Raw genomic sequence first — 19552 nt, 5'->3', positions numbered from 1 at the left:
CTAACGCTTCCTCCAGACAGGGACATATACTGTATTTTCTCTCCTTTCCAAGTCCTAAAGCTTGACTGTTGAATGGCTGGACTGTACTGCAAAGGACTGGGGTGGTGTGTGGGTGTTTTTTAAAGCTGTCCAGAAGATTCTTTTGAACAGCAGGAAACTATTTAGGAATACTTACCTGTGTAAATGGAAACATTTCTTGTGTTGATCAGAGGTTCATAGCTTCCTCCCCTCATCAGAAAAGATATAGGATATTTTATCTGCTTTGTTGTAGGGAATTGGAACTGTCCATTAACTCTCTAAAAGTACATTTAGCTACTATCTCTGCTCTACATCCTCCTGTCCCATGATGACTAGTGTTCTCTAACCCTATAGTAGATTCTGCTATCCCTTTTAAAAACATAACCATCTCCTCATCAGACAGACAGTTCCTCCTTGGGACCTGAATCTGGTGGTATTAGCTCTAATGGGACCTCCATTTGAGGCTCTTTGGCCCACCTTCAGCAAAAAGTTTCTTTCTTCTGTTTATTACTTCTGCAAGGAGAGTCAGTGAACTGCAGGCTCTGCTGGTGAGGCCCCTGTACACTATATATTTTTTAAAGACAAAGTGTTTGTGAGGTTCCATCCAAAATGTATTCCAAAGGTGGTGTCTAGTATACACATTAACCAGATTGTCTGTTTATCCACCTTTCCCCCTAAGCCGCATACATGTAAGGATAAGAAAAGGCTTCATACGCAGGATGTCTTTCATGCCCACTTCTTGTATATAGACAGAACAAAATCCTTTTAGATCATCTCCATGTCTATTTATATTCTGTGCAGACAGTATGAAAGGACAGGAGGCTTCAGCTCAAAGATGGTCTCATTGGATAACCTCATGTATAACCACAAATTGTGAGATAGCAAACACACTACCTCCTTCAAAAGTGTCAGCTTATTCCACAAGGGTACCAGCAACTTTCCTTACCTTCTTGAGAGATTTGCCTGCAGAAGACATCCATAGAGCAGTGACCTGCTCATCAGTGCATACTTTCTCCAAGAACTGTGCTATTAGCATAGCCTCCAGAGCTGACTCAAACTTTGGGAAAGCAATCCTATAGTCTTTCTTCAGATAGAATCCCAACCCCACCACCATTCCGTATTGCTTGGGAATCACTGAGGTGGCATAGACTTTTGCAGGCACTCAGATTAAAAAAATGCTTACTTACCTATGTAGTAGCTGTTTTTAAGATGCATGCACATGTTTGTTTCACGATCCATTCTCCTTCTTCTCCGCTTCAGAGTCTATTCTATCATGATTCAGTTGTGAAGGAGCTGAAGGAGGGTTGGGATGGCTCCACCCTTTATAGACTGGCCTGGGGCACTAAGACATGCAGGGTGCATGTTCCAACTGGACAGGTCTGGCTACACAGAACTCTCCGGATCAAGGTGCACTAGGTATGCACACAGCTGAGTGGAATAGACATGTGCAACACAACTCAAAGAAAATTTTTTACGATACAGGTAACTTCCCCCCACCCCCTTTATTTGATGAAAACACACCAAGAGAGAGGATTCCCATTTTTTTTTACAGTTCAAAGCATCAGCTACAAAATATATTTATCCAGGTGATAAATCTACCTCCACATATCAGAATTACATGCACGTCTAATTCTAATCTATGTAAAACCTTCTCTAAGTCGGTGTATTCAAGGTGAGAAGATATTTTATGGTGATCTTGAATTTAGGTTTCTTCCTGAGAGGAGGGGGATGATAAAAATACAGTTTATAACAGTCTTCCCAAAGGCTGAAAAATACCACCTTCCTCCCTTCAAATGTATTTTAAATAAATACAAAATAAAATCATCTCTGGAAAGAATAAAAGCTTCATTAAAATGTATAGAAGAGTTCTGAAAAGAAGTCAATGGCACCTCCTGGTCTTCATGGCTTTCGGTAACTTGTGGTGCTTCCAAGATGTTAAGGTTGATCCTGCATCATTGAAATCAGTGGAAGTTTTGCAGTTAACTTCGGTGGGTGAAAATCAGGCACTTAAGTCCTAAGCCAAAACTCATTTGGAGGCGCAGGGGAGGGGAAGAACATTCTCAGGGACTTCAATTAGCTTTGGACCAGTCCTTAAATGAGGCTGAAAGGAAGGGCTGATGAACCAAGGGACTATAGCAGATATTTTTTTAAGCGAAATTGAGGGTGCTAAGTGACTTGCAGAATTGGGCCCATGGTGATGGCATGCCATGATTCAATGATTGAACAAAGCACTGAAGCACATGTTTTATTTTAAATGTGCTTAAGTCTGATTGATTAAACATGTTTAAGGTCTTTGCTTATTAGGGATACACTTAAGCATATGCTTCAGTGCTTTGCTGAACTGGGCCCCTAAAGAAGTAGGGACTGGGTTCTTTTTCTCTCTAAAAATGAAAAAGTTAATCTTTAATCTATTAAATTAATCCTTAACTTAATATATTAGTCACAGCTCTCATTGACTGCAAGTAGAATCAAACCCGAAGGAAGGTTAAATGCAAGAGCAAAATATAAAAAGACGAGTAACACTCTTATTTTTTTCAAAAATGTTGAAGGTAAAATACATGTTCAAACTGTACGCTTTAATACTGATTGTTCCATTGTAACAGCAAAAGAAGTTTAATGTGGATTTCCAGTGCATTCATTGTGATGAAGAAGAGGAGTACTTATAGTTCTTTAAAAAAACTTTTTACTGTGAATATGTTAGATTTTGCATAGTGATATTTTAAAAATACATTTAAATTAGAATGTTATTTGAAAAAAATATAAATTGCATAAACGTAAATGAGAATATATATTAACTGTACAATTGTAACTTTTATTCAGAAAACAAGTGAGGCCTCATGATCTACTGTCAGCAGCATAATACTTATATATTTAAACTGTTTGTTACAGACGATGATAAAGAAACTGAAATTCAAACAGTTGTTTCAGAACCAAGTTGCCACACGAAGATCTGTAAACAACAGAAAGCTGGAACATCACATAACAAACCTATTAGGGAAAAGGTTTACTCTTATGATAGAACAGGTATGTAAATCTTAGTATCCCAGACAAATTATTTTCTCAGTTATGCCATTGAAAAAAATGGAGTTACTCCAGATGCAAACTGATGTAACCCAGAAATATTTGTCGCAATGTCTTTTTGGGGACAGCTATCTACTTTTTGGATAAAAATTCTGTGGGACAGTTCTAGTTAAGATGGCACTTTAATTCTGAAAGACATGTCAGTGGCTTATGACTTTTTCTGCAAATTACCTTTAGGGTTGACATTTTTCACACTTTGTCTTAGACCAGAAGTAAATTTGATTATAGGGTTAAAAATATGTGATTATTTTTGAGTTCTCAGGTTAAAAATGACTGTCTAGGTTCTTAGTTGACTTTTAACATTCTGACAATTCAGGTTTAAAACTTCAGTTATGGCATGTACTGGAGTCTCCATTGCAGTGATCTACTCCGGTACCATCTAGATGGATTGAGACGGGATTAGACATCCAGTGTAGGGTACTTGCACCTTTGTCTGAGGTGCCACCATTCAGCCCAAGGGATGAGCCTTCTTCAGACTCTGAGGTCTCAGTTCAGGGCTCCTTTTCAACGCACCACTCACTGAGACAGCATTTGGATGAAGCCTCTTGGGATGCTACCAGACATTCTAGGATCAGGGGTTCTGATTATCCATGGGGAACCTATCCTTATCTGCCCATTTTTAGTGGGCCTTCTGGAATCCTTAAGGACGCTTCGGAGAGCAATTTTACAGGTCTCCAACAACCAAGAAAACGCAACACCCACTAGTACTGCACCATTCTCAGACACCATCTGACCAGCCCCTGGTACCGCAGAACTGCCATCTGGTACTTCATGGTCTTCCTTTACTACCTTATACATCTTCTGTATTTTGTTGAAGGTTGGATATTAGGAAAACTTTTTCACTAGGAGGGTGGTGAAACACTGGAATGCGTTGCCTAGGGAGGTGGTGGAATCTCCTTCCTTAGAAGTTTTTAAGGTCAGGCTTGATAAAGCCCTGGCTGGGATGATTTAATTGGATATGGGTCCTGCTTTTGAGCAGGGGGTTGGACTAGGTGACCTCCTGAGGTCCCTTCCAACCCTGATATTCTATGATTCTATGATCTTTCTATCTTTCCTTGGCATCGGGAGTTGTGCCTTTAATATTGACTCCTTGATAAATTGCCAGCTGTCCTGAATTCCCTTAGGTTTTCTTCTTATGGGATCTCACCTACCAGTTCTCCAAGTTTTTGTTAGTCTGTTTTGAAGTCTGTTATCCTTATTTTGTTTCTCTCCTTCCTGTCCCTAGAATCATGAAATCTATCACCCCATGATCACTTTTACCCAAAATTGTCTCCCACCTTAATATTCACTACCAATTCCTCCCTTTTGGTCAGAATCAAGTCTAAAATCGCTGTCTCCCAGGTTACTTTCTCCACCTTCTGAAACAAAAAGTTGTCCCCACTACATTCCAAATATTTAGTGGAAATGGTCTATTTTGTCATATTACTTGTTCAGCAGATATCTGGGTAAAGTCCCCCATTTCTACCAGGTTTTGGGTTTTGGATATTTATTTGTTCTAGAATGTCTCATCCAGTTCCTCTTTCTGATTTATTGGTCTATAGTAGACCCTTACCATGAAGTCACCTGTATTTTTTTTTTTACACCCCTTTTACTTCTGCCAAACACACATTCAACTACCATTCTACATCTGCTGAGAGTGTAACTAAATCTTCTTTTGTCAGGGCTTCCAAGATCAGGATATGGTTTCGTAAACCCAGGCAAAAGAGGTCTCTGGAGGTCCCTTAGAATAACAGTGGGGAAAGTTACTTCATTTATGATAATATCATTTGGTGGGAATAGTGTTCCCGCCTGTCCAGGAAAGTAGAATTTCAATCAGTGGAAAATCTTGGTATCATGAACTTTTCCAGTGCAGCCCATATTGGCATCCATAATTCAGCCTCAGTGGTTGACAAGAGCCTGTATAACAATGGAGTAGTGCCTTTTGCGGTTTATGTATTCGTGTCCATAGTTTGCCCTCTTCAAGAAGCACAAGAGTCCCATCAATGTCCATGGTCCAATTAGGGGACCCCATTGTCTCAAAGTCAGCAACTACTTAGGGACATTGTTCATGCTCATCACCTTTGGGTAGATCACATACCTGATTGCTTTGGAAACCTCTGCACCACAGCCCGAGCAGTCGACTTGTCAACACCAAATTGGTAATCAAAGGCTGTGTCAGGAGTGACTAGCTTCCAGATAGCTATAGCAACCCTCTTCTGGAGCAGCCTGGCTGCTCTTGTGTGTGTCGTGATGCTGGAGGACTGCTCCACAGAGCTCTAGAAATGTTGCTTTCTTCATGGGAAAGTTCTGGAGCTGTGGTCATCCCAGGTGTGCATGATAATGTGATCCTAACAGTCTGTGCTTGTGGCCCTGCTCCAAAAGCACCAGTTTACCTAGGGGGCATTAGCAGCTATACTGTGAGTTGTGAGCAGCCTCAGGCAGTTGGAGTCTGCTGCATCTGTATTGTCATTGTCCTCCTCTTCCTCCAACAGATGCCTTTTGGTAGGTCAGAAAATGCCACCAATATGTGCACCAGTATCTCTTGGATGCTCTGCCTGTTTCCTGACACAGGAGAGAAAATGCAAGTAGGACAAGTTCTTCAAATGGTGACTCCTCTATGTGGCTGGCACTGGTTGCTGGGAGAATGCAGACTCAAAAGTCATCTCAGCTGGATGTGTTTGTGGGCTGTGACAAATTCCTCACAAGTGCCATGGGATGGACAGTCAAGCTTTCTCATAATCCACCATGAACAACGGACTAGAGTGACTACAGCTGAGGTCACTTGGCAGCATAATATAGGCTGGTTTGGCTCACGTCTGCGTAGTGCAATGTGGACATGGAAGTGTGAGACCCATGTTCAGAAATTCTATCTTAGGGTCAGTATTCAGTGTGGATGCTCAAGCATGAGCTTACAAATACCAAGCCTGTGCCTAGAGTCCCACAGACCTGGCTTTATGTTACAGTGTGGACATACCCTAAGAAACCTCTTATCTGTTCCCATTCCTCTTCCCCACTATTGGATCCTCACCCTACTACTGAAGCGTCTACTGCTGGGGGCCTGGCAGGGATAACCTTACTGAATTTGGGGCAGCTCCGGCATCTTCACCATGGGAATTAAGAAAACTTGGTGTAGTCTGAATAGAACAATGTGTACTTCAGCAATCCTCCTCTATGTTCCTACTTCTCTCTTCCCACCATTGTTTTGCTTGCATAGGCATTGAACTCTACCACATGGAGCTAAGAATGGCAACTGTTGTCTTGTAGATGGACATAGGCAAGCCTTAGCTCTGACCCATTTGCCCTCCTAATAATGCCAAGACTGGGGAGGAGCTGAGGCTGGCTTATCCCAGTGAACAGGAAGGCAGACTAGCTCCCCCCAAAGTGGGCTTATATCCATTGAGAAGAGAGGAATGAGGAGACAGGTTGGTCTTTCTGAAAGTCACCCTGCGCTGCTCAAGTCTCAACTGCCAATTTCCTTTCACTACTCCTGGTAATCTCAGTTGAGCACCATGGTGACAGTAAGCTTAGCGTTTCCCAACCCTCCCCTACAGCAATTGCCTCATCAGGAGAAGGAGCACAGAAATGCCTTATCCTGATTTCAGGACCTTATTCAGCTCTCATGAAGGAGTAAGAGAGAGACATGGTGATCCCCTATTGGCCCCAGGGAGCATACTTACTTTTAATAGTCCTAGCACTCCATAAACCACAAAGCTCACTAACCTGCCCTGGTGAGTCTCACATTAATATGGAGTAGTGTGTATGGTATTATTAGGGGACTAACTGAGAGATATCCTTTAACTTTTGTTATATGTTATCCTTTTGTTAGTGATGGCTGCAAGATATTGTGAATTTGTGCTTTAATTAGTTCAGTGTTGTGTGTTTCTAATGATAGGTTTATTGTATATAACTAACAGTCCAGAAATGTAGTACATAGATGGATCTGTAAGTATCTATAAGGTGGGAATAACAGTACTTTCATCTGATATATGCTACCATCAGTTATTATTCTCATAATGCAAATTAATTTGTGGGTATTCATCCCCCTGGTGAATTTGTTCCTTGATTTTATTTTACTCAGCTATGTACCTTGTTTGGGTATGTCTTACAAATATAAAAAGATTCCTGTAAAAAAAAATTGATTTCCCCTTCTCCCCCCCCCCCCACCAGAACCATTCGATGATGATGTCGTAAAGCATATTTTGAGGCTGAGAGGCAAACTTGGCTGGCAAACAATATTACCACCACATGGATACAAAGCTGAAGAGACGAAGATGACTAAAATTCAGAAGATTGCACTTAGGGTAATTTTCTTTATTTGTTGAATTTTGCCTTGTGAAAATGAGGATTGAATGTAAATTTAGTTAAAATAGTTCTCCCTTGCCTATTTTTTCCCCTCTGAACATAATTCTGTCCTTAAATCAGAAGAACAGAATGCTCAGCATGAGTAAAGCATTGGTAGGATTGGGGCCTAAACCTTTAAAATCACAAGTAATATAGCCTATGCCTTGTAAGAGTCAGAGTACTTCTGGGGAGTGGAAGGAGAGAGACACCTTGAATAGTGATGCCTGGCAGTGCTATATTTGTCTCCAATGTCCTGGGAGGGCATAGTAAGAGATGGCCTTTAATAAAGCCAGTGTGGCTCCTGTACTGTGAGATATTTAGCCAGATATTTCTTCACACTCACTGGAGTTCTGACAGCCAAAATATGTCTGTCCCTTTGTAAGTGCAGTAGTGATGGTAAGAGGCCTCCCTGTGTTCTCTCTTCAATCAAGTGCACTCTTACAGAGCCGGACATAGTTTGGGCCTGTGTATGCAGAACAGCAAATTATGCAAGTCCTAATGGGGCAAATATTCTTTGTTATCAACAACAAAACAAAACAGTCTTTTTTCATTAGAAATTTTTCCCTGTATAGAATGGTTACTGATGCCAATGCAGCTGCATTGGTGGTAGTTCAGTGGTCAAAAATGTTTAAAAAAAAAAAAAAAAAAAAGTTCAGTGTAGACCAGGAATCTGATGTGCAGGAATAAGGGGCACCTCTTCATCCATCTGGATCTTTGAATGCTAACATTTATATAACTGGGATCCGCTTCAAAAGGTCAACTACTGTTGCAGGAAGTCAGGAAAATGTGCTTCATAGTACTAGTTATTCACTGATTGATTCTTTCACATTTGTTACCATTGACCCTTAATTTGTTGGTATTTTGCATTTTTCTTTAAAGTTCTCGCCATTACATCTTCACCAGTAGAAGCTAGAATGGCAGTGCTAGTGTAGACAGGCTGCTGGTGTCTGTTAGCATTATAACCACCAGCCGTAACGATGGTAGTAAAAAATAGGAATATTGAATAAAAGAAAAAAAAAGCCTTAGTTGCTAGGCTAAGTGGATGCTCCTTATTCATAGACATATAGTAACAAAATGAAGGCCATTTGGTAAATGAAATTTTGATTTGGAATGTAGGAGGGGATACAGGAAACTTCATTTCAGGCATAGCACTTATATAGACATTGAAGAGTGTTGCAGTGAGTACAGAGCTTTGTGGTAGCCCATTATGTGTGGCTTTCTGGTTTGACCTCTGAGGTATGGAGTAGATGCAAGCAAACAATATGCCTTTTACATTTAGCTATATTAAATGTAAACATCTAGGTACAAACAGCGTAGGCCATATTTACAGTATAGGAGACTATCCTGGAAAGCAGTGACTCTGAAAAAGATTTGGGGGTCATGGTGGATAATCTTCTGAACATGAGCTACCATTTATGATGGTAGGACCAAAAGAGCTAATGCAAACCTGGGATACATAAACAGAGGAATCTCAAGTATGAGTAGAGAGGTTATTTTATCTTAGCACTGGTGCGACCACTACTAAAATACTGTGCCCAGTTATGGTTTCCACTATTCAAGAAGGATGTTATTAAATTGGAGAGCGTTCAGAGAAGAGAAACCAAAATGATTAAAGTATTAGAAAACATGTCTTATAGTGATAGACTCACGGAGCTCAATCTATTTAACTTAACAAAGTAAGAAGTGACTTGAGTACAATCTATAAGTATCTACGTAGGGAACAAATATTTGAAAATGGGCTGTTCAATATAGCAGAGAAAGAGTTAACATGATCCAATGGCTGGAAGTTGAAGCTAGACAAATGCAGCCAGGAAATAAGGTGTACATTTTTAACAGTGTGAGTAATTACCTATTGGTACAATTTACCAAGGGTTGTGGTGGATTCTTCATCACTGACCATTTTAAAATCAAGATTGGATGTTTTTCTAAAAGGTGTGCTCTAAGGATCATTTTGAGGAAGTTCTGTGGCTTGTGTTATAAAGGCGGTTAGGCTAGATGATCACAGTGGTCACTTCTGGCCTTGGAATCTGTGAACGTTTAAAAACTCTCCTGTCATGGAACAGAAGAATAATTGGATTGATGTTACTTGAAGAGCTGTATGATGTAATAATAGGTAATTTCCCAGCTAATTCTGATGACATTATTCACCATTCTGTTTTTAGTCAGTCTGTTTTAATTTATAATCCACTTATGGTAAAGTACATAATCAATTTGTAATTATGAAAAATAAGTTGTGCAGTAACTTAATGTATTTATTCTTTGCTAACAGAGACCTTTATTACTGAAAGATAGTGGAGAATATGTATATTGTCTCAGAAGAAGCAGGAACAACCCTAAGGCTCCCTATAATCCATATGATCTTCAAGTTGTCTCTGCAAATACAGCTAGACATAATAAAGAATATTGGACTGTTACTGCATCGTTTGTGTCCAAGGTATCTATCTAATAATTTCAGAATTTATATTCACAGTAGTAATTGTAACTCTGGAGTTCTGAAACTTTTTTGTAGAATGTATATACCCCGCCTCCGATTTATTATCTTACAACATCCCAGTGGAAATTACAGTACTTGCATATTTAAATCATACATTGTGACACTTGAACTCCTCTAATACCTGGGTCACACATACAGATTGATGAGTTTGCTTCTGGCTACAACTTAACAGAGCTGGGTCGTTTTTCTCAGGCAAAAGAGGCTTCTGCTTTTAGACCCAGAGTTCTGGGTTTGATACCTGCTGTCAACAAGCCATTGAGAGGCATCGCATTACACTTATATGAAAAAGTAGTATTGGGAAAGTATTTAGGGTGGATTTTTCAAAATTGATCAGCATTGGCCAACATTTGCTCCCTTGAAGTCCGTGTTAAAACTCCCACTGATTTCAGTGGAAGCAGAATTAAGCCAACAGTAAGCATTTTTGAAAATCTCACTCAATGTATTTTTATCTGCCTTTTAGTGATTTACAGCTGGAAATAAAGAGGGAGAGCCGTATGACTAGTCAGCTGTCCACGGACCACAATTTGAATAAGGCTGTCATAAATATAAAGGGAAGAGTAAGCCCCTTTAAAATCCCTCCTGGCCAGAGGAAAAATCCTCTCACCTGTAAAGGGTTAAGAAGCTAAAGGTAACCTTGCTGGCACCTGACCAATGAGGAGACAAGATACTTTCAAAAGCTGGGAGGAGGGAGAAAAACAAAGGGTCTGTGTCTCTGTGTGATGCTTTTGCTGAGGACAGAACAGGAATGACGTCTTAGAACTTAGTAAGTAATCTAGCTAGGTATGTGTTAGATTAGGATTTGTTTAAATGGCTGAGAAAAGAGCTGTGCTGAATAGAATGACTATTCCTGTCTGTGTGTCTTTTTTGTAACTTAAGGTTTTGCCTAGAGGGATTCTCTATGTTTTGAATCTAATTACCCTGTAAGGTATTTACCGTCCTGATTTTACAGAGATGATTCTTTTTTACTTCTATTAAAAGTCTTCTTGTAAGAAAACTGAATGCTTTTTCATTGTTCTAAGATCCAAGGGTTTGGGTCTGTGGTCACCTATGCAAATTGGTGAGGATTTTTACCAAACCTTCCCCAGGAAGTGGGGTGCAAGGATTGGGAGGATTTTGGGGGGAAAGACGTGTCCAAACTACGTTTCCCAGTAAACCCAGATAAAGTTTGGTGGTGGCAGTGGAAATCCAAGGGAAAAGGGTAAAATTAATTTGTACCTTGGGGAAGTTTTAACCTAAGTTGGTAAAAGTAAGCTTAGGAGGTTTTCATGCAGGTCCCCACATCTGTACCCTAGAGTTCAGAGTGGGGAAGGAACCTTGACAAAGGCCTATTAGAAAAAGAGCACTGCAATAATCTGTGCAGTCTATTTCTGTGGTACTGAACTTGATGGGAAACCTAAGTTATTTTCCAGTAGCTTGAAAGGTCTCCTTTAGCACAAGTACTAGAAACTTGTAGTTTGGAAAGATAGACTGAATGACCTAATAGATTGAGTCACTGTCCCTATGCGTGCTCCACTTCAGATGTGCGCATGTCCATGCGCTTTCAATCAGAGATTCTTGTCAGCAATGCCTGCTGGTCTGTGCCTGTGCCCTACACATTCTCATACTCTGGTACAAGAATATACAGGGAGGGAAGGATCTGCCATCACCTCCCTCCTGCCTCCACCCCTGGTACTGACACCTATAGCTCCTCCACTGGAGATAGGAGATGATATTGCCTCAGACATTTCCATCGAGCTTTCCACCACCTTCCCATTCAACCTTCCGCCTTTGAAGTATATCCCAAGGACGAGACCACAAAAACCAGTCGATGACTGACTTGTCAACCTTAGCAAGAACATTTTTGGGGACCCACTCCTTTTCTTTATGCCCCCACAGCATTTTTCTTTTTGGACCCCTTGTGCTCCTTATGGTGGCCAATTCTATAAGGTGCCCTCATGCAAGAGGACCTACCAAGATCAACAGCCACTGGCACCTCAGGATTCTCTTCCCAGGAAGAGACACCTTCATCTAACAAATCCTCTTCCTCACCAGACGAGACGGTTATGCCCCCACCCCCATTCTCCATGGGTGACTTCAAGGCCTTACAAAAGTTTAGGAAAAGAATCATAGAGGCCTTGTGGAACTGCTTGGAGAAAATAAAAGTACAGTGCTCCCTGGTGAATATTTTGCATATCTCCTCTCAAGAGCAAGATTGCCTTGCCTGTCAGTGATGTTTTACTTACTATCACGAGCCTGTATGATTTGGGAGAAACAGGCAACCATTCTGCCCATATGCTGACAAAAAGTACTATGTATTGGCCATGGATTCGGAGTATTTTTCTCCCATTCCACCCCTAACTCTTTGGTAGTTGATGCTGTTAATGAAAGGAATAGGTGGTATTGGTCCAGATCAACCCCCTCCAACAAAGAACTTAAGTGCCTGGACCGTCTCCGTTGCAAAAGCTATTCTTCAACTGCTCTATGATTTGCCTCAGGACCAAAAGGAATAGTTTCAGACTCTCATTACTGAAGGCCAGATGATTGCCAGATGTTCCCTGTAAACTTTTCTTGATGTGGCAGATGTAGTCTTGTGTTTTATGGGAACTCTGTGGCAGCTCTCCGATCTCTTGTCTCATACACTCCTACAACAAAGAGAAAATATGGAAAGCAGTAGACAGCATAATGGTCTTACCCAGTCTAGTGTCAAACCTCCCGAAGACCAGTGGAAATATCTAGAAAGAGGTCCAGACTCCACAAAAAGGGACTGTCATTTTAGTGAGCTCTCAGACATTATTTTGATTTGTTGGTTGAGGGTCATGAATCACCCCTTATACTGGATCTTGCGCTGCATGCACCAAACCACCCTCCATCCACCCTATGGAGTCTTCCTCTCCCATTTCCTACCTTCCTGGGAGCTACTCACTTCCAAGATCCATCAGTCTGAAGTGATTTCAGTGGGCTATTCATCTAATTCAGTCTTATCCCCCTTCTCCCTTGTTCCCCCCCACTTTCCCTATTCAGGGATCTTTCTCACAAGGGTCTCCTAAGGCTGGAGGTATAATTTCTCCAATTTTGGGAGTGATTGAACCTGTTCCCGCTGCTTCATCGGGAAAGTGTGTTACTCCAGATATTTCTGATCCCTAAGAAAAAAGGGGATGAAGACCAATCCTGGATCTCAGGACTCTGAACATTATCTGTGATTTATCTGTGATTCAGGATGGTAATCCTAGTAGTGATGATTCATCTGTAGAACCAGGGGACCAGTTCATCACCCTTGACCTCCAGGATGCATATTTTCATATAGCTATGCACCAGTCTCACAGGTGCTTCCTATGGTTCATTGTTGGCAAGGACCATTACCAATACTGTGTTTTCCCCTTTGGTTGTTTGACTGCCCTGAAAGACTTCACAAATATCTTCTATGTCATCATGGCCCATCTTCGTCAGATGGGAATAATTGCTTTTCCTTGTGTGGACAACTGGCTCTTCAGGTGTCATTATTTCCTCCAGGTATCATCAGCAACCAACAGGACCCTAATCCTCTTAGGTTTTGTGGACCCTTTCAATACAGAAAAGTCTGCTGTGACACCTGTACAATTTATAGACTTCATCTGAGCCACTCTAGACTGCAACTGCCTGATCATCTGGGCCGCAGTTAAGTTTGCCACTATGTCCAGCCTCATTTTAACATTACACCGGAGCTCTCAAACCAGAGCAAGGTGTTTGCCTTCAACTTTTGGGTCACATGACAGCCTGTTTGTTTGTAACACACCATGCAAGACTGCAGTCTTGATTCAGGACTGTTTAACAAATCGACTGTCCAAATATGTAGCTATACTTTACAGAAGAAGTCCTCTTCTTCATCATCATCATCATCTGGTGAAAGGTTTATGTGGGAGTTCCATTTTGTGTCTGCCCCCCACAAAGATCACCACCACAGTTGTCTCCCTAGTGGGTTGGGGTGCCTATCTCCAGGACTTTACAGTTCAAGGCAAACAGATTCCCCAGGAATTGTCACTCCACATCAACTTTCTTGAACTTAGAGCAGTTCAGTATGCTTGTAGTCACTTCCTATCCATTAGAGTCATTTAGTCAGAGTAATGATGAACAGCAGAGAGCCCATGTATTATATAAATTGCCAAGGAGCAAGATCTCAGTCGTTATGTGCAGAGTCAATAAAGCTATGGAATTTGTGCATATCCAACCACATAGCCATCTCAATGTCTGCTGGGACTCCAAAACACCATAGACCTCCTGAGCAGGCATTTCTGTCAAGACCGTGAGTGGGAGTTGACCATTTTGGTCTTTCAGGAGATTTGTCTCATCTGGGATTCCCCAGGGAGAGATCCCTTTATGACACCATCCAACATGGAGTGCTGGTGTTTCTGCTTGAGGGAAGGGCATGGTTGCAACTCATGGAGAGATGCCCTCCTTTCCTCTTTCTGATCCTACAGACGTGTAGCTCAAGAGTTAACTACATTTAAAGTTGTGGAGTTACAATGGTATAAAAGTGGTGTAAGTGACATCAGGCTCACTGTACGTAAGCTTTGAGTTTTGCACAATTTATTTCTTTATTAATTATTAGAACTGAATATTCTCAGTTGGGTATCTGAATGTAGCTCTACAAATTCCTACAAACTTTCAGTGTTTTAATTTGCATTTCTCCTAACCTTTTATCCCTCAAAGCAGTCTTAGATTTATTTTTCTTACCTTTTTCTAATGGGGGATGGTGGGGAGAGCTAGATTTATTGTTCAAACTGTTATACAGTATTGGTACAAGATGCCTATAATCAGGACTCACCATGAAGAATTCTGTTTTCCACCAAATCCTTAAGAGGCCATCGCTAGATGCAGTCGACCTTGCCACCTACTACTTGTTGTAGTACTCCCTTTTTGAGGAAGCTAATATGAAAGATAGCTAATAGCTGTCCCAAAGGTGCACCTCTCCACTGGCCGTGACCTTAATCTTTCCTAATCAGATACCGGTCCAGGATATGGAACTGAAATGACGCTGATGGATGATCTTCACATTCTCACGGACAAGTAACAATCATCTACTCTCTTAGGGTATGTCTACACTACAAAATTAGGTCGATATTATAGACGTTGATTTTTAGAAATCGTTTTTATACAGTCGATTGCGTATATAAACACTAAGTGCATTAAGTTGGTGGCGTGCATCCTCACTACCGTGGCTAGCATTGACTTATGGAGCTGTGCACTGTGGGTAGCTATCCCACAGTTCCCGCAGTCTCTGCCGCCCATTGGAATTCTGGGTTAAGCTCCCAGTGCCTGATGGGGCAAAAACATTGTCACGGGTGGTTTTGGGTACATGCCGTCAGTCGCCCCTCCCTCCGTGAAAGCAGTGGCAGACAATCATTTTGCCCCTCTTTCCCGCGCAGACGCCATACTACAGCAAGCGTGCAGCCCCCTCAGCTCACCGACATCGCCGCTGTTGTGTCCTGGGTGCTAGGATGGCTAACCGTCGTCATACACTGCTTCTGCTGCAACTCTGCTCTGCTGCTATTGTCTCAATAGCGAATTTCTCCATGTTGTCTGTCATGGGCTCCTGGGTACGTGTGTTCTTCCTCGGGAAATGTGCGATGTGCTAACCGTCTTCCTCCACCGCTTCCGCTGCAACTCTGCTCTCCTGAATCCACCTTGCAGGTCCTCTCGTCGTCCTCTAGAAATATCTATTCTCATGGCATCCGTCGTCAGCCACCGCTTCCGCTGCAACTCTGCTCTCCTTCAGATGCCATACCATGGCAAACATGGAGCCCGCTCAGATCATCGTGGTAGTTATGAGCATTGTAAACATCTCGCACATTATCGTGCAGTATTTGCAGGTTCTGGTTCTGCACAAGCAGGCGAGGAGGCGACGGCAGCACAGTGATGAGAGTGATGAGGACATGGACACAGACTTCTCTCAAAGCACGAGCCCCAGCTGTTTGGACATCCTGCCTCATTGCCGTGGAATGCCGAAACTGGGCCTGGGAAACAAGCATAGACTGGTGGGACCGCATAGTGTTGCAGTTCTGGGATGATTCCCAGTGGCTGCGAAACTTACGCATGCGTAAGGGCACTTTCATGGAACTTTGTGACTTGCTTTCCCCTGCCCTGAAGCGCAAGAATACCAAGATGAGAACAGCCCTCACAGTTGAGAAGCGAGTGGCAATAGCCCTGTGGAAGCTTGCAACGCCAGACAGCTACCTGTCAGTTGGGAATCAATTTGGAGTGGGCAAATCTACTGTGGGGGCTGCTGTGATCCAAGTAGCTAACACGATCACTGAGCTGCTGATATCAAGGGTAGTGACTCTTGGAAATGTGCAGGTCATAGTGGATGGCTTTGCTGCAATGGGATTCCCTAACTGTGGTGGGGCAATATACAGAACCCATATCCCTATCTTGGGACTGGACCACCTTGGCAGCCAGTACATAAACCGCAATGGGTACTTTTCAATGGTGCTGCAAGCACTGGTGGATCACAAGGGATGTTTCACTGACATCAATGTGGGATGGCCGGAAAACGTACATGATGCTCGCATCTTCAGGAACTCTGGTCTGTTTGAACAGCTGCAAGAAGGGGCTTACTTCCCAGACCAGAAAATAACTGTTGAGGATGTTAAAATGCCTATTGTTATCCTTGGAGACCCAGCCTACCCCTTAATGCCATGGCCCATGAAGCCATACACAGGCAGCCTGGACAATAGTAAGGAGCTTTCGGTACAAGGTCACATTTTGCCTCTTATATTGAGGGCCTGTCGGTTTCATGTGAGAGATCACACACGCAGGGCTGGGCAACAGAATTCGGCTTGCAGGCAGCCATAGTAAGCCACAGTCTTTCGACTTCTTCAACCTTCATAACATGTGGGAATGGTTTCAAACAGCAGCGCCCTCCTTTCCCATACCAAGCACCCATTGGGTTGGCCATCTAAAAGGAGGGGCTGCGGTTTTCAGGTTAACGTGCAACACAAACCCAACTAACCCCTCCCCCCCACCGAATTCTCTGGGATGATCATTCTCCTGAAGATAACAGAGAGGTAAAGAAAGGATCTTGCTTGAATGCAGAAGACACCAGGACCATACGCTGCCATGCTTTGTTATGCAAGGATTCCAGACTACGTGCTCCTGGCCTGGTGTGGTAAAGTGTTCTACCGTGGAGGATGGAATAAGGCTGCCCTCCCCAGAAACCTTTTGCAAAGGCTTTGGGAGTGCCTCCAGGAGAGCTTCATGGAGATGTCCCTGGAGGATTTCCGCTCCATCCCCAGACACGTTAAGAGACTTTTCTAGTAGCTGTACTGGCCGCAAATGCATCCCAAATCTTCAGGGAAAATTAATCATTAAACACGCTTTTAAACCATGTATTATATTTACAAAGGTACATTCACCAGAGGTGCCTTCTGCAGCTTCGTGGTCTGGGAGCCCGCCTTGAGAGAGTTGGGAGGATATTGGTTCTAGGCTGATAAACAGTTCCTGGCTGTCGGGGAGAACGGTTTCTCCGCTTGCCTGCTGTGAGCTATCCTCCTCCTCCTCATCCCCAAAATCCTCATCCCTGTTGCATGAGACTCCCCCCTTGCAGGTGTCCACGGACAGGCGTGGGGTAGTGGTAGGGTCCCCCCTCCCCCAGAATTGTATGCAGCTCATCATTAGAAGCGACATGTCTGGGGCTCTGACCTGGAGCAGCCGTTTGCCTCTTTGGTTTTTTGGTAGGCTTGCCTGAGCTCCTTAATTTTCACGTGGCGCTGCTGCGGGTTCCTGTTGTAGCCTCTGTCCATCATGCCTTTGGAGATTTTTGCAAATATTTTGGCACTTAGTCTTTTGGAACGGAGTTCTGTTAGCACAGATTCATCTCCCTATACAGTGATCAGATCCAGTACCTCCCATTCAGTCCATGCTGGAGCTCTTCTGCAATCCTGGGACTTCATGGTCAGCTGTGCTGATGAGCTCGCCACGCTGGCCAAACAGGAAATGAAATTCAAAAGTTCCCGGGGCTTTTCCTGTATACCTAGCTAGTGCATCTGAGTTGAAAGTGCTGTCCAGAGCGGTCACAATGGAGTATTCTGGGATAGCTCCCGGAGGCCAATACCGTCGAATTGTGTCCACAGTACTTCAGATTGCTCAGAGCTCAAATATGAAACTGCAGAAAAACCTGAGTATCTCTGGAGTAAGTTTAGAAGTGTGAGCAACAAGGGTGATGTCGTGGTGGGAGTCTGCTATAGACCACCGGACGAGGGGGATGAAGTGGACGAGGCTTTCTTCCAGCAACTCTCGGAAGTTACTAGATCGCAGGCCCTGGTTCTCATGGGAGACTTCAGTCACCCTGATATCTGCTGGGAGAGCAATACAGCGGTGCACAGACAATCCAAGAAGTTTTTGGAAAGCGTAGGGACAATTTCCTGGTGCAAGTGCTGGAGGAACCAACTAGGGGCAGAGCTCTTCTTGACCTGCTGTTCACAAACCGGGAAGAATTAGTAGGGGAAGTAAAAGTGGATGGGAACCTGGGAGGCAGTGACCATGAGATGTTCGAGTTCAGGATCCTGACACAGGGAAGAAAGGAGAGCAGCAGAATAGGGATCCTGGACTTCAGAAAAGCAGACTTTGACTCCCTCAGGTAACTGATGGGCAGGATCCCCTGGGAGAATAACATGAGGGGCAAAGGAGTCCAGGAGAGCTGGGTGTATTTTAAAGAATCTTTATTGAGGTTACAGGGACAAACCATCCCGATGTGTAGAAAGAACAGTAAATATGGCAGGCGACCAACTTGGCTTAACAGTGAAATCCTTGCTGATCTTGAACACAAAAAAGAAGCGGAAGATTGGACAATTGACCAGGGAAGAGTATAAAAATATTGCTCGGGGATGCAGGAGTGAAATCAGGAAGGCCAAATCACACCTGGAGTTGCAGCTAGCAAGAGATGTTAAGAGTAACAAGAAGGGTTTCTTCAGGTATGTTAGCAACAAGAAGAAAGTCAAGGAAAGTGTGGGCCCCTTACTGAATGATGGAGGCAACCTAGTGACAAAGGATGTGGAAAAAGCTAATGTACTCAGTGCTTTTTTTTGCCTCTGTCTTCACGAACAAGGTCAGCTCCCAGACTACTGCACTGGGCAGCACAGCATGGGGAGGAGGTGACCAGCCCTCTGTGCAGAAAGAAGTGGTTCAGGACTATTTAGAAAATCTGGATGAGCACAAGTCCATGGGGCCGGATGCGCTGCATCCGAGAGTGCTAAGGGAGTTGGCAGATGTGATTGCAGAGCCATTGGCCATTGTCTTTGAAAACTCATGGCGATCCGGGGAAGTCCCGGACGACTGGAAAAAGGCTAATGTAGCGCCCATCTTTTAAAAAGGGAAGAAGGAGGATCCTGGGAACTACAGGCCAGTCAGCCTTACCTCAGTCCCTGGAAAAATCATGGAGCAGGTCCTCAAGGAATCAATTCTAAAGCACTTAGAGGAGAGGAAAATGATCAGGAACAGTCAGCATGGATTCACCAAGGGCAAGTCATGCCTGACTAATCTAATTGCCTTCTATGACGAGATAACTGGCTATGTGGATGAGGGGAAGGCAGTGGATGTGTTGTTCCTTGACTTTAGCAAAGCTTTTGACACTGTCTCCCATAGTATTCTTGCAAGCAAGTTAAAGAAGTATGGGCTGGATGAATGGAC

General features: G+C 43.1%; 1 protein-coding gene across 1 annotated transcript in view; it reads left to right on the top strand.

Moving 5' to 3' along the window:
* The window catches only part of DNAH14 (dynein axonemal heavy chain 14), a 485531-nt gene that overhangs the window by 22879 nt on the left and 443100 nt on the right, over window positions 1-19552 (top strand). The window contains exons 5-7 of the mRNA XM_048843312.2: window positions 2908-3042; window positions 7246-7379; window positions 9689-9853. Of these exons, the coding sequence (XP_048699269.2) occupies window positions 2908-3042; window positions 7246-7379; window positions 9689-9853 (434 nt within the window). The remainder of the gene's footprint in view (window positions 1-2907; window positions 3043-7245; window positions 7380-9688; window positions 9854-19552) is intronic.

The sequence above is a fragment of the Caretta caretta genome, chromosome 3 (assembly GCF_965140235.1).
Source record: "Caretta caretta isolate rCarCar2 chromosome 3, rCarCar1.hap1, whole genome shotgun sequence".
NCBI classification, from domain to species: domain Eukaryota; kingdom Metazoa; phylum Chordata; order Testudines; family Cheloniidae; genus Caretta; species Caretta caretta.
This window is presented reverse-complemented; position numbering and strand designations above follow the sequence as displayed.